Below are 15,304 nucleotides of genomic sequence, written 5' to 3'. Positions count from 1 at the left end.
GCACATGTCAAATATATACAAATATATACAGCATGGGGCTGGCACTGTGGCGTAGCAGGTAAAGCCATCGCCTGCAGTGCCAGCATTCTATATGGGCACCGGTTCGAGTCCCAGCTGCTCCACTTCCGATCCAGCTCTGCTATGGCCTGGGAAGGCAGTGGAAGATGGCCCAAGTGTTTGGGCCCCTGCACTCACATGGGAGACCTGGAAGAAGCTCCTGGCTTCTGGCTTCGGATGGACCCAGCTCTGACTATTGCAGCCAGTTGGGGAGTGAACCAGCGGATAGAAGATCTCTCTCTCTCTCTGCCTCTCCTTCTCTCTCTGTGTAACTCTGACTTTCAAATAAATAAATAAACCTTTAAAAATATATATACATAACATATGATTTCTAGACACTGAATTAATTGGTACAAGCAATGTTTATATTATATAATGAGGGCTTGTAGTGGATACCATTAATGTGTCATTGATGCTATTTGATACTTTTATAGAACATTCTATTCTGTACTAATCAAGAGACAATAACAACGAAACATTTTGATCCTAACAGGATCATCCTTGGGTGTTGGGCTTTTTCTGTGCACAGTTAGCACTGCTCATGGATTTTGAAGAATTCACTGCAGAAGTTCTTTATTGCCTGCTAGCCATTCACGGTCTCGGATGGCTTCACACGTCCCATTCCATCTTTCAGTGATTTTCTCACTCTGTCTTGTTCTCTTCCCCCTGATGTGCTCACCTGTTCCCAGGCCTGGTTCCTCTGGACATGTCTGCCTCCACTCAGCGCTTTTCCACAATAATGTCAACAGTCTTTAAGCTTGATGTGTTATTGTCAAGAAAGTTAAAAGCTGGGGGCCGGCGCTGTGGCACAGCTGGTAAAGCTGCCGCCTGCAGTGCTGGCATTCCATTAGGACACTGGTTCTAGTCCTGGCTGCTCCACTTCCTATTCAGCTCTCTGCTGTGGCCTGGGAAAGCAGTGGAGGATGGCCTAAGTGCTTGGGCCCCTGCACCCGCTTGGGAGACCCAGAGGAAGCTCCTGTTTCCTGGCTTTGGATTGGCATAGCTTTGGCCATCGTGGCCAACTGAGGAGTGAACCAGCGGATGGAAGACCTTTCTCTCTCTCTCTCTCTCTCTCTGCCTCTGCCTCTCTGCAACTCTGCCTTTCAAATAAATAAATCTTTAAAAAAAGAGAAAAGAAAGTTAAAAGCCAAACAAACGAGCAGAAAAAATAAAGAAAAAGAGGAAAGCATTCTATTTGGGGACTGTAACCTTTCCAGCAGCTCCCACCGTATGACCCTAGCAAAGTACTTCCGGGGAGGTGTTGTTATGCAGCAGGTAAAGCCGCTGCCTCTGACACCAGCATCTAACATGAGCTCCAGTTGGAGACCCAGCTTTGAATCCAGCTCCCCGCTAATGGCCTGGGAAAGCAGTGGAGGATGGCTCAAATGCTTCAGCGCCTGCACCCACATGGGAGACCCAGATGGAGTTTTGGGCTCCTAGCTTTGGCTTGTCTTAGCCCTGGCCATTGTGGCCATTTGGGGAGTGAACCAGCGGATGGAAGGTCTCTTTCTCTCTGTAACTCTGCCTTTAAAATAAATAAATCTTTTTAAAGATCAGAACTAGATAAAGCCTTCATTCATATATATATATATATATATATATACACAAGAGTACTTCAAACAGTTTGTAGAAAATGGAATTAAAAGATAAGTTTATTGGAGCTGGCACTATGGCGTAATGGGTTAGGCTGCCACCTGCAACACCAGTGTCCTATATGGGTGCCAACTCATATCCTGGCTGCTCCACTTCTGATCCAGCCCCCTGCTAATGGCCCGGGAAAAGCAGGGGAAGATGGCCTACTTGTTTGGGCCCCCTGCCACCCATGTGGAAGACCCAGATGAAGCTCCTGGCTTCAGCCTGGCCATTTATGTCTATCTGGGGTGTGAACCAGTGGATAGAAGATCTCTCTCTCTCTCTCCCCCACTCCCCTTTTAACTCTTTCAAATAAATAAGTCTTTATAAAAAAAAAAATTTTTTTTTTTTTTAATTTGAAAGGCAGAGTAATAGAGGTTGAGGGAGAGACAGAAAAAGAGAGATCTTCAGTCTGCTGGGTCATTTCCCAAATCCCTGTAATGGTCAGGACTGGGCCAGGCCAAAGCCAGGAGTTTCCTTCAGGTCTCCCATGTGGGTAGCAGCAGTCCAAGCACTTGGGCCATCCTCTGCTGCTTTCCCAGGGTCATTAGCAGGGAGCTGGATCAGAAGCTGAGCAGTCGGGATTCTAGTATTGTAGGCAGTGGCTTAACCTGCTGTGAAGCCACACGCTGGGCCCCCAGAATGTTTTTAAAGAATAATTTATTTACAAGGCAGCATACAGAGGGAGATGGAGAAGTAGTAACAGAGAGAAGAGCCAGGAACTCCATCCAGATTTCCCAAGTACTGCTTTCCCAGATGCATGAACAGGAAGCTGGATCCCAGGTGGAGGAGCTGGGCCTCCACCAGCACTCTGGATGTGGTGTGAGCCTCCCAAGTGATGGTAACCCACCGCGCCAAAACGCCCACCCCCAAAGTAAACTTTTGACTCCATTCTCGATGAATTTACTGACATCTCCTTGTATATTTCTGTATGTGTAGTACCTGTGCCTCTGTTATACTATTGAACCAGATGAGATAGTCTTGATATACTGCAAGCCTGCTTGGATTTAAGGGCAGAATAAAGGACGAGGGAACTACATGGATTTCTAATAGCAGGAGGGATCTGAAAAATAATACAGTGCTTACTTGCACAGTACACTCTGACTTATTCAGGGCCCGTTACGTGTTTAGTATTATAGCTATCTACAGAATTAAAATACCAGTGATGTTTAGATTTTTCAATGGGAGAAGAAAATAATTCATGGAAATCCAGTATTCTCAATAGAATATTCACCTTATGTTACTGTTCACTTTTATTTTTTAAAGTTTACTTATTTTTATTTATTGGAAAGGCATAGCAACGAGAGAGAGAGAGAGAGAGAGAGAGAGAGAGAGAGAGAGGGATCTTCCATCTGCTGGCTCACTTCCTAAATACCCACAATAGCTGGGTCTGGGCCAGGCCAAAGTTGGGAGTCAGAAACTTCATCCAGGTCTCCCATGTGGCAGAGACGCAGTACCTGAGCCATCATCTGCTGCCTACCAGGGTGTGCGTTAGCAGGAAGCTGAATTGGAAGCAGAGGCAGGATTCAACCCCAGGCCCTCTACTATGTATCACAGATGCCCCAAGCAGTGACTTAACCCACCATACCACAAGACTTACCCCACAGTTCCACTGTTAACTTGAAAATCCAGTAGCCATAGATTGTAAGATAATTTGGAAATAATTTTATAAATCATCATATATTTCCATGGCAGTTATTTTCATTGTATGTTATCTTATTTCAAGAGTACCGGGAAAACAAATTTTAATTGTGGCTTCTACTTTTGAGTTAAATTTCATTTAGCAGATTGTTTGGGAGCCTGACTTACTTCCCAGTTTGGTTTGTGGCCCGTGCATTTTTATCTATTCATACATCAGCCCTCTGCACTGTTAGTAATATTAGGAGAAATTGCATAGCCAACCCTCAGAGTAAATATAATAGAAAGACAGTTGCCACATTTCAAATAGTGATAGTTCATTTCCCACAAGTATTTGTCTTATCATAATTAAAAACATTCATTCACTATATTTTTTTAAAAAGATTTATTTATTTGAAAAGCAGGGTGTCAGACAGAGGGAGAGATCTTCCATCCTCTGGTTTACTCCCCAAATGCCCACAACAGCTGGGGTTGGGCCAAGCCAAAGCCAAGAACTCCACGCAGGTTTCCCACATGGGTGGTTGGAACCCAAGTTCTTGGGCTGTCTTCTGCTGCCTCCCCGGCCTGTTAGCAGGAAGCTGGATTGGAAGCAGAAGTGGAATTTGATCCCAGGCACTTCGTTGTGGAATGTGGGTGTGTACCTATTGGGCCATAATACCCGCCTGTAATTTACTATATATATATATATATTTTTTTTTTGGACAGGCAGAGTGGATAGTGAGAGAGACAGAGACAGAGAGAAAGGTCTTCCTTTTGCCGTTGGTTCACCCTCCAATGGCCGCTGCAGTAGCGCGCTGCGGCCGGCGCACCGCGCTGTTCCGATGGCAGGAGCCAGGTGCTTCTCCTGGTCTCCCATGGGGTGCAGGGCCCAAGGACCTGGGCCATCCTCCACTGCACTCCCTGGCCACAGCAGAGAGCTGGCCTGGAAGAGGGGCAACCAGGACAGAACCGGTGCCCCGACCGGGACTAGAACCCGGTGTGCCGGCGCCGCAAGGCAGAGGATTAGCCTAGTGAGCCGCGGCGCCAGCAATTTACTATATTTTAACCCTGGTTCCTCATAACACAGTTGGCCTTTTCCGTTTACAAAATATTTATTTATTTGAAAAGGCAGAGTGATAGATCTTCCATCTGCTGGTTTACTTCCCAAAAGTTCACAACAGCCAGGGCTGGGCCAGGCTGAAGCCAGGAGCCTGGAACACCGTCTGGGTCTCCTACCTGGGTGGTGGGGCCCTGGTGCTTGGGGCCATCATCTGCTGCTTTCCAAGGCACATAAGCAGGGAGCTGGATTAGAAGCAGAGCAGCTGGGACTTGAACAGGCACTCATATCGAAAGCAGTGGCTTAACCCACTGTGCCACAACACTGGTCCCAGCAGTTGGCTTTAAATTCTACTAGATCATTGCAGCTTAAACAAAACCTGAATGAAAAAGCTAAATATTGTTTTTAAAAAAAATCAGCAAAATTTGCTTTTAGTCCTGTGATTTATTTTATAATTTATTATAAACCTTTTGTTTAGTAGAAGTAATAGCGAGGAAGTAGAAATGTCTTATATCAGAGTAGGTGTTTTGGGGTGCAGTGGGTTAAGGTACCCCACGGGATGCCTGCATATCATAGTGCTGGTTTGAGTTAGGGTACCTCTGCTTCTATCTAACTTCCTGTTGATGATCTTGGGTGGCAGCAATTGATGGCTCAAGTACGTGGGTTCCTGTCACCCATGCAGGAGGCCAGGATAGAGTTCCTGGCCCCTGACTTTGGCCTGGCCCAACCCTGGCTGTTGCAAGCATTTAGGAAGTGAACCGCTTGACGGAAGATCGCTTTCTCCCTCTCCTTCTCTCTCACTTTCTCTCTCTCTGAAGGTACTTCAAAAAGCTTGTGGAAAATGGAATTCAGTTTAAGGGGCAGGTGGGTAGTAGTCAAGATGCCTGCAATCCGGCAGCAGAGTGCCTGCCTTTAGTGCTCGACCCTGGCTCTTGGCCCCTTTCCTGCTAACTCAGATCCTGGGAGCCAGTGACGGTGGCTCAGGCAGTTCAGTCCCTGCCACCTACGTGGGAGACTTGGACTGTGCTCCTGGCTCCCAGCTTCAGCCCAGCCCAGTCCAGGCCATTGCAAGCATTTGAGGAGTGAAACAGCAGATAGGAGTTCTCTCTCTATATATATATGCTTTTGTCTATCTCTCAAATTAAAAAAAAAAATTATTTAAAAAGATAAATTTATTGTAGTGAATAAATGTTTGAAATTTGTAGATGTTATCATAATATGCAGGGCTAGTTCCCCACGCCGTGGTTCCCTGTCTGGGCAGACACCTGCAGTTCCTGCTGCCCTCCGCAGGCCGGAGGAGGACGCTCGCTTTCGTTCTGGAAGAATTATTTCAGCGTTGAGGGTGAACTTCATCTGGACCCCTGTTCAGAGCAGAATGTCTGCCGCTCTCTGTGTGCGCTTCTGGAGTTGCGGGAGCAGTGGATCGGAATTCTAATGTGAACGTCTTTGTCCCCCAGGTGGTCACTGTGGCGCTCCGATGTCCAACTGGGAGTGTCCTGAGGAGAAGGTTCTTTAAGTCCTGCAGGGCACAGGTGAGTGAGGCCGTCCCTGCTGTGAGAAGCCTGGTTGCTGACTGTGGGAGTGGTTGACCTGTGGTGTGTCCCCAGGCCTGCCCATCCACAAGGACACGGGGCGCTGGCCTGTGCGTGGGACTGGCTGGGCAGCTTTGGACTGTGAGCTCTGCATCCCAGTGTTGTCGGGTTCTGGTTCTTCCTTTTGCTGGTTGTGTTGGTGTGAGTACGTTGTCACAGTTGGTAGTAAGACGCTATTAAGCTCTTAGGAAGCAGCCAGTATTAACTTTTCTCCCCTTGTTGCTGATGGATTATTAACCCATGCCCCATTGCTTGTGTCCAGAACAGTCTTAGTCGGTTTTTGTTTTTTCTTTTAAAAACAATACTGTGTGTGTTAGAGATAATTTGGAAAACAGAAGAGCAGAGGGGAAAAGAATTTGATCTGTTGCCACACTGAGTTTGGTATATTTTCTTGTCTAAGTACATTTCATCATTTAATTATTTGTGCATTAAAAATATGATAAATTTTCTGTCCTGATTGTTGCATTACTGATGGATTTAACCACATAAAAACTAATTCTACAAAGAAAATGTTCATAAAGTTAAAAGCTGATTTGAAAAAAAAATTTAATCTTCATGTTTGATAGTCATTTTTGTAAGGAACTTATACAAATCTACAAAAAGATAATCACCTCAGTAGGATGGCAGATAAAAAGCATGAGTTAGGATTTCCTAAAACAGAAGCAGATCAAAATATGAAGGAAAAACTTGGCCTCATTTCGAATCAGTGAGGATCAAGTATTTGGGGAACACACCAGGGTTCCAACAACTTGTTAATAATGTCAGTTGGACCACTGTTCTTATGGGAGAATTTACCATTATATTTTTTAGATAAAAATCTTTGAGCCATTTCATTTATAAGAATCTATTCTGTAGAAATAAAACCAATGTTCAGAGTTGTAAGTGTTTATGTAAGCATTGGTTAAATTAAGGCATACCCATATACTGAATATTGCGGAGTTTTAGAAACCCTGACACAGGTATACATCTATTATATGGAATGTCCGTAGTTTCTTGGACTATCTATATTTGAAACTGCAGCTTCCTTCTAGAACATTCTGTCATCCACCTTTCTTCCTGATGCAACAAACCATCCTTCGTTTGAAATAAACATTGTGTGTTTTGAGGCAGGCATCATTATTAGGAATAGTAAGTGGACGTTTTCATCATCACTGTGGGACTCCTCATGACAGGAAGTGTGAACTTGAGAGTCAGGTCATCCCACCAGGTGGGGTTAAGGCGCCACCTTTTTCATGTTGGAGGGTTTGCATTTTATTTATTTTTTTTAGATTATTTTTATTTATTTGAAAGACAGAGTTACGGAGAGAGATAGAGACAGAGAGAGAGAGGTCTTCCATCTGCTGGTTCACTCCCCAAATGGCCATAATGGCCAGAGCTGAGCTGATCCGAAGCCAGGAGCCAAGAATTTCTTTCGGGTATCCCACAGGGGTGCAGGGGCCCAAGGCCTTGGGCTATCTTCCATGGCTTTCTCAGGCCATAGCAGAGGGCTGGATTGGAAGAGGAGCAGCTGGGACTAGAACCGGCGCCCATAAGGGATGCCGGCCTTCAGGCCAGGGCATTAACCCGCTGCGCCATAGCACCAGCCCCGAGGGTCTGCATTTGATACCTGCCTCCAGCTCCTCGCTGCAGCCTCCTGCTATCTCGAGCCCCAGGAGACAGTAATGGCACAAGTGATTGGGCTCTTGCCACCCACATGGGAGACCTGGATTGGGTCCCTGGCTTCTGGCTTCCACCTCAGCCCAATCCCAGCTGTCTCAGGCATTTGGCGAGTGAACCCACAGATGAGAGCTCCCTTGTCTGTCTGTCTGCCTCTCAAGTAAAGTTGAAAAAAGGAAATGAGGCCATCCTCAGGCAGAGTCTAGAGTGTAGACATGTCTGTTGTGACAAAGCCCCTGAGAGATTTTGATCTGAGTGATCATTTTCCTAAACGCTAGCCTTTTGTTCTGCGCTTACTGGGTGAAAACTCTGGCTGTTGCTCACGTGTGGGTGGAGCTCTTGTAGGTACCGCCTGTAAGAGGCAGTAGTGCCTTCCCTGGGACAAGGCTCGTGGCACGCTGCTTCCCGTTAGCTGCCCACAAGTGTCTCTGAGGGGGTGGACGTTCTGTCCCGCGGCTCCCGCACACGGGATCCCACGTCACGGCCGTGACCAATCCCGCGAGCCACAGGCGCCCGCGTGCTCCGTGTGTGGTGGTGACTGAGCTCTTGTCTTCCAGGTCTTACTGGACTGGATGATGAACGTCGGCTACCACACGGCTCTCTACAGCCTCTCTACCTCCTTTCCCAGAAAGCCTCTGGAAGTGGCAGGAGACTGGTCCCTGGAGGACGTGGGGATAACCGTGGACACCGTGCTCAATGTAGAAGAGAAAGAGCAGAGCGCCGAGGTGTAGAGGGAGAACTCCCTGCTGCACGTACAGCCAGCTGCACCACGCCTTCCAGGACAATCAAGGGATTAAAACCCGGCTGCACCTTGACTGAGCGCAAGGCAGTGGCCGCTTTACCGTTGCCACTCGTGGGGATTGGCCAACATAAAGGATTAGAAAAGGCCCGCTCTCTGCCTCCGGTCGTTTGTGGGTTGTGCCAGCCTGCAGTGTCTAGCAAGGCCCTTCCTCACTGACACTTCCCCAGCTGACGTTTCTCAGGGTGCTGAAACACAGAGTGCTAGGAACCACGTTCGGAGTGTTCAGCCCAGTTCAGCACACAGGGACTATTTGCCAATTCAGGGGAACCTTCAGCCTCTTGAATAGGAATGTCCATTCCTGCTGCTTTTCTAGAAATTAAAACCCCAAAGAGGATTCAAAGCTCTCTACGGTTTTAACGTTCTTGGTAAGTATGCATTACTGTTTTCTGTACTAATGTCTGCAGTTTGTATACTTTTGCCTTGTACGAAGTTGTAACATTTGAAAAGTTCCAGGTGGATCGATATTTTTAAGAATAAAACCATGCAAGCATTAAAACACATATATTTTAATATATCTGGTCATCGCGTTTTCCTGCTTACAGACCATGCACAAGTTCAGAATCCGAGTGCGGTATGAAAGGCTATTTGTTTTCTCCAGCTACTTTCTCAGGGTCTGTCTGCAGTCTGCTCATCTGACTCGTTTTTTTTTTTTTTTTTTTTTTCAAAGATTTATTTGTTTATTCATTTGAAAGGCAGAGTGAAACAGAGAGGGAGGAATGCTGGTTCACTCCCCAAACATCTATAACAGCCAGGGCTGGGCCAGGCCAAAACCAGGAGCCAGGCATTCCATCTGGGTCTTCTGATGGGTGGCAGGGGCCCAAGTGCTTGGGCCAGTCTCTGCTGCTTCCCAGGTGTATTAACAGGGAGCTGGATCAGAAGCAGAGCAGCCAGGACTTGAACCCGTGCTCTGATACTGGATGCTGGCTCTGCAGGCAGCAGCTTACACTGCTGTACCACAATGCTGACCCCTAACCTGCCCATCTTTTAGTATTATATTTACCACTTGAGCAAAATTTATCTTTTAAATTTTTAAAAAACTTAATCATTTTGAAAGAGTTACAGAGAGAGGAGAGACACAAGAGATCTTCAGTCCACTGATTCAATCCCCAGTTGGTTCCAATAGCTAGTGCTGGGCCAAGCCAAAGCTAAGAGCCTCATTTGGGTCTCCCAAGTGGGTGGCAGGGGCCCAAACACTTGGGCCATGTTCTACTGCTTTTCCCAGGCCATAGCAGGGAGGTGGATCAGAAATGGAACAGCTGGGACATGAACTGGCACCCATATGGGATGCCGGTGTTGCAGGCAGCAGCTTTATCCGCTGTGCCACAGTGCCAGCCCCCACATGTGTTTCACGTTGTGTTATTAGCTATATTTTTGTGTTCACAAATCCATAATTCCTTAAAGACAGAGGCTGTGGTCTTTTCTTCACACCAGAAATACTTGCTACATAATAGATGCTTAATATATCTTTGAAAATCAACAGGACGTTGTCTCAGTCTTTTTTTTCTTGTCTCTACAATATCCCATGTTGAAAAACAAAATTTTTTTCTGAATACAAATTAATTGGGACCAGTGCTGTGGCGCAGTGGGTAAAGCTGCTGCCAGCAGTGCCTGCATCTCATATGGGTGCGGTTCGAGTCCTGGCTGCTTCACTTCCTATCCAGCCCTCTGCTATGGCCTGGGAAAGCAGTGGAGGATGGCCCAAGTCCTTGGGTCCCTGCACCTGCGTGGGAGACTTGGAAGGCACTCCTGGCTCCTGGCTTTGGATCGGCACAGCTCTGGCCATTGCGGCCAAGTGGATGGAAGATCTCTGCCTCTCCTCTCTCTCTAATTCTGACTTTCAAATAAATAAATAAATCTAAAAAAAAAAATTAATTATAAAAGAGTTTCAAGATTTTACAAGTTTGCAAAAATAAAATTAAATATTTTGATATTTAATAGCCTCAATACCCAGAAATAAGCGTAAGTAACTCCTAAGACTGCAGCTGTGGCCAACAGTGTGAGTGTAACTTCACGGAGCCTCGAACCAGCACCACCCAGCTAAGATTCTCCGAGCTTGCTGGCCCGCAGCACTTGTGTGGTGATGCTGGGACAGGTGTTTTGCCTAGTGGTTGAAAGGCCAGTTAAGAAATCAGTGTTCCACATTGGAGTGCCTGGATTGGTTCCTGGCTCCAGCTTCCTGCTGTGATGTGTACCTGGGAGCTGAGGCTGGAATCCTGCTACCCTCATGGGAGACCTGGGTTGAGTTCTCACCCTTGGCCCACTGCAGCTCCATCAGTTGTGGGCATTTGAGGACTAAATCAGTGAATGGGAGCTCGCTCTGTTTCTCTCAAATGCAAAAAAAAATTTTTTAAATTGTAGGTTGTTAAGAAAATCAAGAGATTAGATTAGCATTGTGGCGTAGCAGGTAAAGCCGCCTCCTGGAATGCCAGCATCCCATATGGGTGCCAGTTCAAGACCTGGCTGCTTCACTTCTGATCCAGCTCCCTGTTAATGTGCCTGGGAAAGCAGTGAAGGATGGCCCAAGTGCTTGGGCCCCTGCACCCACATGGGAGACCAGGAAGAAGCTCCTGGCTTCAGCCTGGCCCAGCCCTAGCCGTTGCAGCTACTTGAGAAGTGAACCAGTGGATGGAAGATTTCTCTTTCTCTGTTTCTTTCTCTGTCTATTCTCTCTTTGTAACACATTCAAATAAATCTTTTTAAAAATCAAGTAAATTTTTACTTGCCAAGTTTTGAGCTCATGGCTAAGGGAGCAATGTGTAATGTGGGTCTGGGTGCTGTGAGCAAAGTGCTTCCACGACAAAGCCTCCCTTGTGGGAGCGGCTTTGAGGAGCGTGTGAGTGGAAGCCCGAAGTGTCTGGAAGTTGTGGATGATTGCCCGGTTGTTTCTGATCAGCCTGCTGGTGTGGACTTGCAGGAAACGGAGGTCAGTAAGACTGGGAGCTGGAGGAAGGAGTCCTGGTTGTGTAGCTGTCAGGAGTTTGACAACACTGTCAGCCACAGCCATTCGGAAGGTGGAACACGCAGCCAATGACCTAATTATCCAAATACTGAAAAGGCCTCTTCCGGCCCGCGCTGCGGCTCACTAGGCTAATCCTCCACTTGTGGCACCGGCACCCCGGGTTCTAGTCCTGGTCGGGGCACTGATCCTGTCCTGGTTGCTCCTCTTCCAGGTCAGCTCTCTGCTGTGGCTGGGGAAGGCAGTGGAGGATGGCCCGAGTGCTTGGGCCCTGCACCCACATGGGAGACCAGGAGGAAGCACCTGGCTCCAGGCTTCGGATCGGCGCAGCACACCGGTTGTAGCGGCCATTTGGGGGGTGAACCAATGGAAGGAAGACCTTTCTCTCTGTCTCTCTCTCACTGTCTAACTCTGCCTGTCAAAAAAAAAAAAAAAAAAAAAAAAGGCCGCTTCCACGCTCCCTCGGTTAGAACGGGAGAGGAAAGAGACGGGCTGAGAAGGAAGCGGCCTCCAGGTGCGGCAGACGCCCAGCCTCTCCAGGTGGCAGGTGGTGCAGAATTCAGTGTCAAAGCCAGGGTCAACTCGGGGCCCTTTTAGAGTGGAGGTGAGGCTGCAGTTCTAAGCTGCTTTGCTCAGACCTGAGGAAGGTCACGGAGATGCCTCTGAAGAAGATTCCCGAAGACTCCACGGCTTCAGAATCGCGACTTCAGCGGTGACCTTGTCAGCTTGAAAGAGGCGAGAGAGTCAACATTAAAAGAGGCCTTAGAGTCCATGTGTGCTGAAGGTGAAGGCCACGCCTCCTGGCCGGCAAGAGCTGTGGAAAGGCGGTGCCTGGCAGCAGGTCTGACCGAGGGGCCATCCTTCCAGCAGCTGCGTGCCTGTGTTTCAGAACCGCGCGTGGACCTGACCAGGGGTACCCAGGGAGCCATCCGTGTCCCACTGAAGCGTGCTTACCACGGGGAGGGGCGCTGACCAGTCTCAGGTTTCCAGGTCTGTAGATCAGGGGTGCTGTTTTGTTTTCTTTTTAAAGATTATTGTATTTGAAAAGCAGAGTTGCAGAGAGAGCGAGGTCTTCCATCTGCCGGTTCACTCCCCAGATGGCTACAACGGTGGGAGCTGGGCTGATCCGGTGGGAGCTGGGCTGATCCAGAGCCAGGAGCTTCCTCCTGGTCTCCCATGTGGGTGCAGGGACTTGGGCCATCTTCTGCTTTCTCAGGCCACATTACCGGGACTTGAACCAGCGTCAGTCTAGGATGGTGGCGCCCACCACACCACAGCGCTGGTGTGCCCTCGTCTGTCCCCAGACCTCCTAGATGCTGATGCGGCGTGACGGGAAGCTTTGGTGTTTCTCGGGAGGGGGCGGGTGTGTTTTCATGTGAGGGTAGAGAGCACTGCGGGAGCCAGCGCCCACCTGGTGTCCACACCCTGTGTGCCCCGTCCTACAGTGATGGTGCATGTGTGACCGATGGAACTGACCAGAAGGACTGCACGTCGTCCTGGTTCTCTGTCTCCCTGTGTCTCTACCTCCCTGTCTCACCACGTGCTCTAGCGGGAACCGTGGTGTTAACTGCCCCGTGCAGACGACCCCGTGCCACGGACCTGCACGAAGCCTCCTCCCTGGAGGGCCGTGCGTGAGCATGGGGCGAGCCCCGCTGAGTGGCTCAGCCGCGCTGCTCTGGGATTCCTGACGCACAGCTGTCCACAGGAGATACTGAGGGCACTTTCTCCGACGACATTTCCCCTGGGGAGACCCAGATAGAGTTCCTGGCTTCAGCCCGGCCCAGCCCTGGCTGTTAGCAGCACTTGGGGGAGTGAAGTGGTGGATGGAAGGTCTCTTTCTGCATTTGAAGCACATCTTTAAAAAGATGCCTGTGTCCTACACTGAAGTGCCTGTGTTCGAATCCCAATGGAGCTCAGGCTTCCAGATTCTGGTCAGCGCAGGCTCTGGGAGGCAGTGATCATGGCTCAAGCAGTTGGGTCCCCGAGAGCCACACAGGTGACCTGGATTGCATTCCCAGCTCCTGGCCGGGCCCAGCTATTGCAAGTCTGGGAGTGAACCAGCAGGTGGTGCTATTTCTCAAAAAATTTTATTTTTTTATTTATAAAAAAAAAAAAGCAAACACTTGAACTGTATGCTGACAAAGAGCAGAGAACAGAGAAAGAAATCGCTCATTTGCTGGGTTACTCCCAGGTGCCTGCAAGGGCCAGCGGTGGCCTGGGGCTGAAGCCAGGATTGAGGAACTTAATTCAGGTCTTCCATGTGGGTGGCAGGAACTTAATTACTTGAGCCGTCACCTTTGTCTCCCAGAGGGTGCATTACGAGGAAGTTGGAGGCAGGTATCCAGTGAGCTACTCTGATATGGGAGTTGGTATCTCAACGAGCATCTTAATCACTAAACACCTGCACCTCGAGATCTTGTTTTAAAAGACCCCTCGTATGCATGAATGTTAAGCTTTGTGCACCAAAATAAACTTTTAATTAAATTTTCCACAAACTCTCTGAGGTTTTCAAGTATACTACAATATGATAGGGATGATGGCTACCATGTGCTACTTAATAATCTGGGGGTAGGAGGCCGGCGCCATGGCTTAACAGGCTAATCCTCCGCCTAGCGGCGCCGGCACACCAGGTTCTAGTCCCGGTCGGGGCGCCGGATCCTGTCCCGGTTGCCCCTCTTCCAGGCCAGCTCTCTGCTATGGCCCGGGAGTGCAGTGGAGGATGGCCCAAGTCCTTGGGCCCTGCACCCGCATGGGAGACCAGGAGAAGCACCTGGCTCCTGGCTTCGGATCTGCGAGATGCGCCGGCCGCAGCGGCCATTGGAGGGTGAACCAACGGCAAAAAGGAAGACCTTTCTCTCTGTCTCTCTCTCTCACTATCCACTCTGCCTGTCAAAAAGGAAAAAAAATAATAATCTGGGGTAGGGGCAGTAGTTAGGGATAAAACTGAATAAACATTAAGGCTAAGTGGCGGGTCCTTGAGGGTGCTGCTGCTCAAAGACACCAACAAGCTTGCAATAAAGGAGGCCGAGTGGTGCACCTGATACAGGAGAGACTCTGCCTTAGGAAACTTGTTTCATCAGAAGGCCCCAGCGAAAACAACGTGCATCCTATTGTAGCCATGTGCTGTTGTTTTTAGTGTTCCCCTTCAGTGGTGGAGTGAAACTGCAAATGTAAAAGACACACACCTGGCTCTACTGAAGAATTTGCTTCTGAGGCCTTTCTAGAGAGTACGCGATGCTAAGGACCAGGGGCCGCTGGTGCGCCCAGGGGCAGGGGCGCCCCAGCGTTCGATTTCACGGGCATCCCTGGCCCGAGCCAGGGGTCCTGATGGACAGAGTTTGCCCTCATCTTCTTAGTCCTCCTGTCTGTCCGTGCTTTGCTCTGCAAACTCTCTGCCTGACTTGGGGCCTGGGCCATCTACTCACCTGGAGGGAATAATCCAACAGCCGGCCGCTATTGAAAGAATATTATGGGGGCCGGCACTGTGGCGTAGCGGGTAAAGCTGCCGCCTGTAGCACCGGCATCCCATATGGGCGCTGGGTTAAGTCCTGGCTGCTCCACTTCCTATCCTGCTCTCTGCTATGGCCTGGGAAAGCAGTAGAAGATGGCCCAAGTGCCTGGGCCCCTGCACGCTTTGGATCAGCCTAGCTCTGGCCATTGCGGCCATTTGGGGAGTGAACCACCTGATGGAAGACTTTCTCTCTCTCTCTCTCTGTCTCTCTCTCTCTCTCTCTCTGCCTTTCAAATAAATAAATTTACTTTCAAAAGAATATTAAGAAATCATGTTAGCAGGGGGCACTAAAGGGTATTCTGTTGTGGGGAGAAAAGAAACTAACAGAGCTATATTTTTGTGAAGGAGAATGTTGAATCATGAAATCCTCCTTTCAGAGGGAGGACCCAGCTTTAATGTGTTAACTGCTCTGCCAGCTGCAATC

The 15,304-nt window shown here is 48.8% G+C and overlaps 1 protein-coding gene across 2 annotated transcripts in view; it reads left to right on the top strand.

Moving 5' to 3' along the window:
* UBXN8 (UBX domain protein 8) overlaps positions 1-8,925 on the top strand; it is a 31,711-nt gene extending 22,786 nt beyond the window's left edge. For both annotated transcript variants that reach the window (XM_062212990.1, XM_062212989.1), the window contains 2 exons: positions 5,821-5,895; positions 8,169-8,925. In XM_062212990.1, the coding sequence (XP_062068974.1) occupies positions 5,821-5,895; positions 8,169-8,342 (249 nt within the window). In that variant the 3' untranslated portion in view covers positions 8,343-8,925. The remainder of the gene's footprint in view (positions 1-5,820; positions 5,896-8,168) is intronic.
* Positions 8,926-15,304: the final 6,379 nt, after the last annotated feature.

Source organism: Lepus europaeus, chromosome 16 (assembly GCF_033115175.1).
Source record: "Lepus europaeus isolate LE1 chromosome 16, mLepTim1.pri, whole genome shotgun sequence".
NCBI classification, from domain to species: Eukaryota; Metazoa; Chordata; class Mammalia; order Lagomorpha; family Leporidae; genus Lepus; species Lepus europaeus.
The sequence above is the reverse complement of the archived record's forward strand: the minus strand, read 5'-3'. Positions and strand labels throughout refer to the sequence as shown.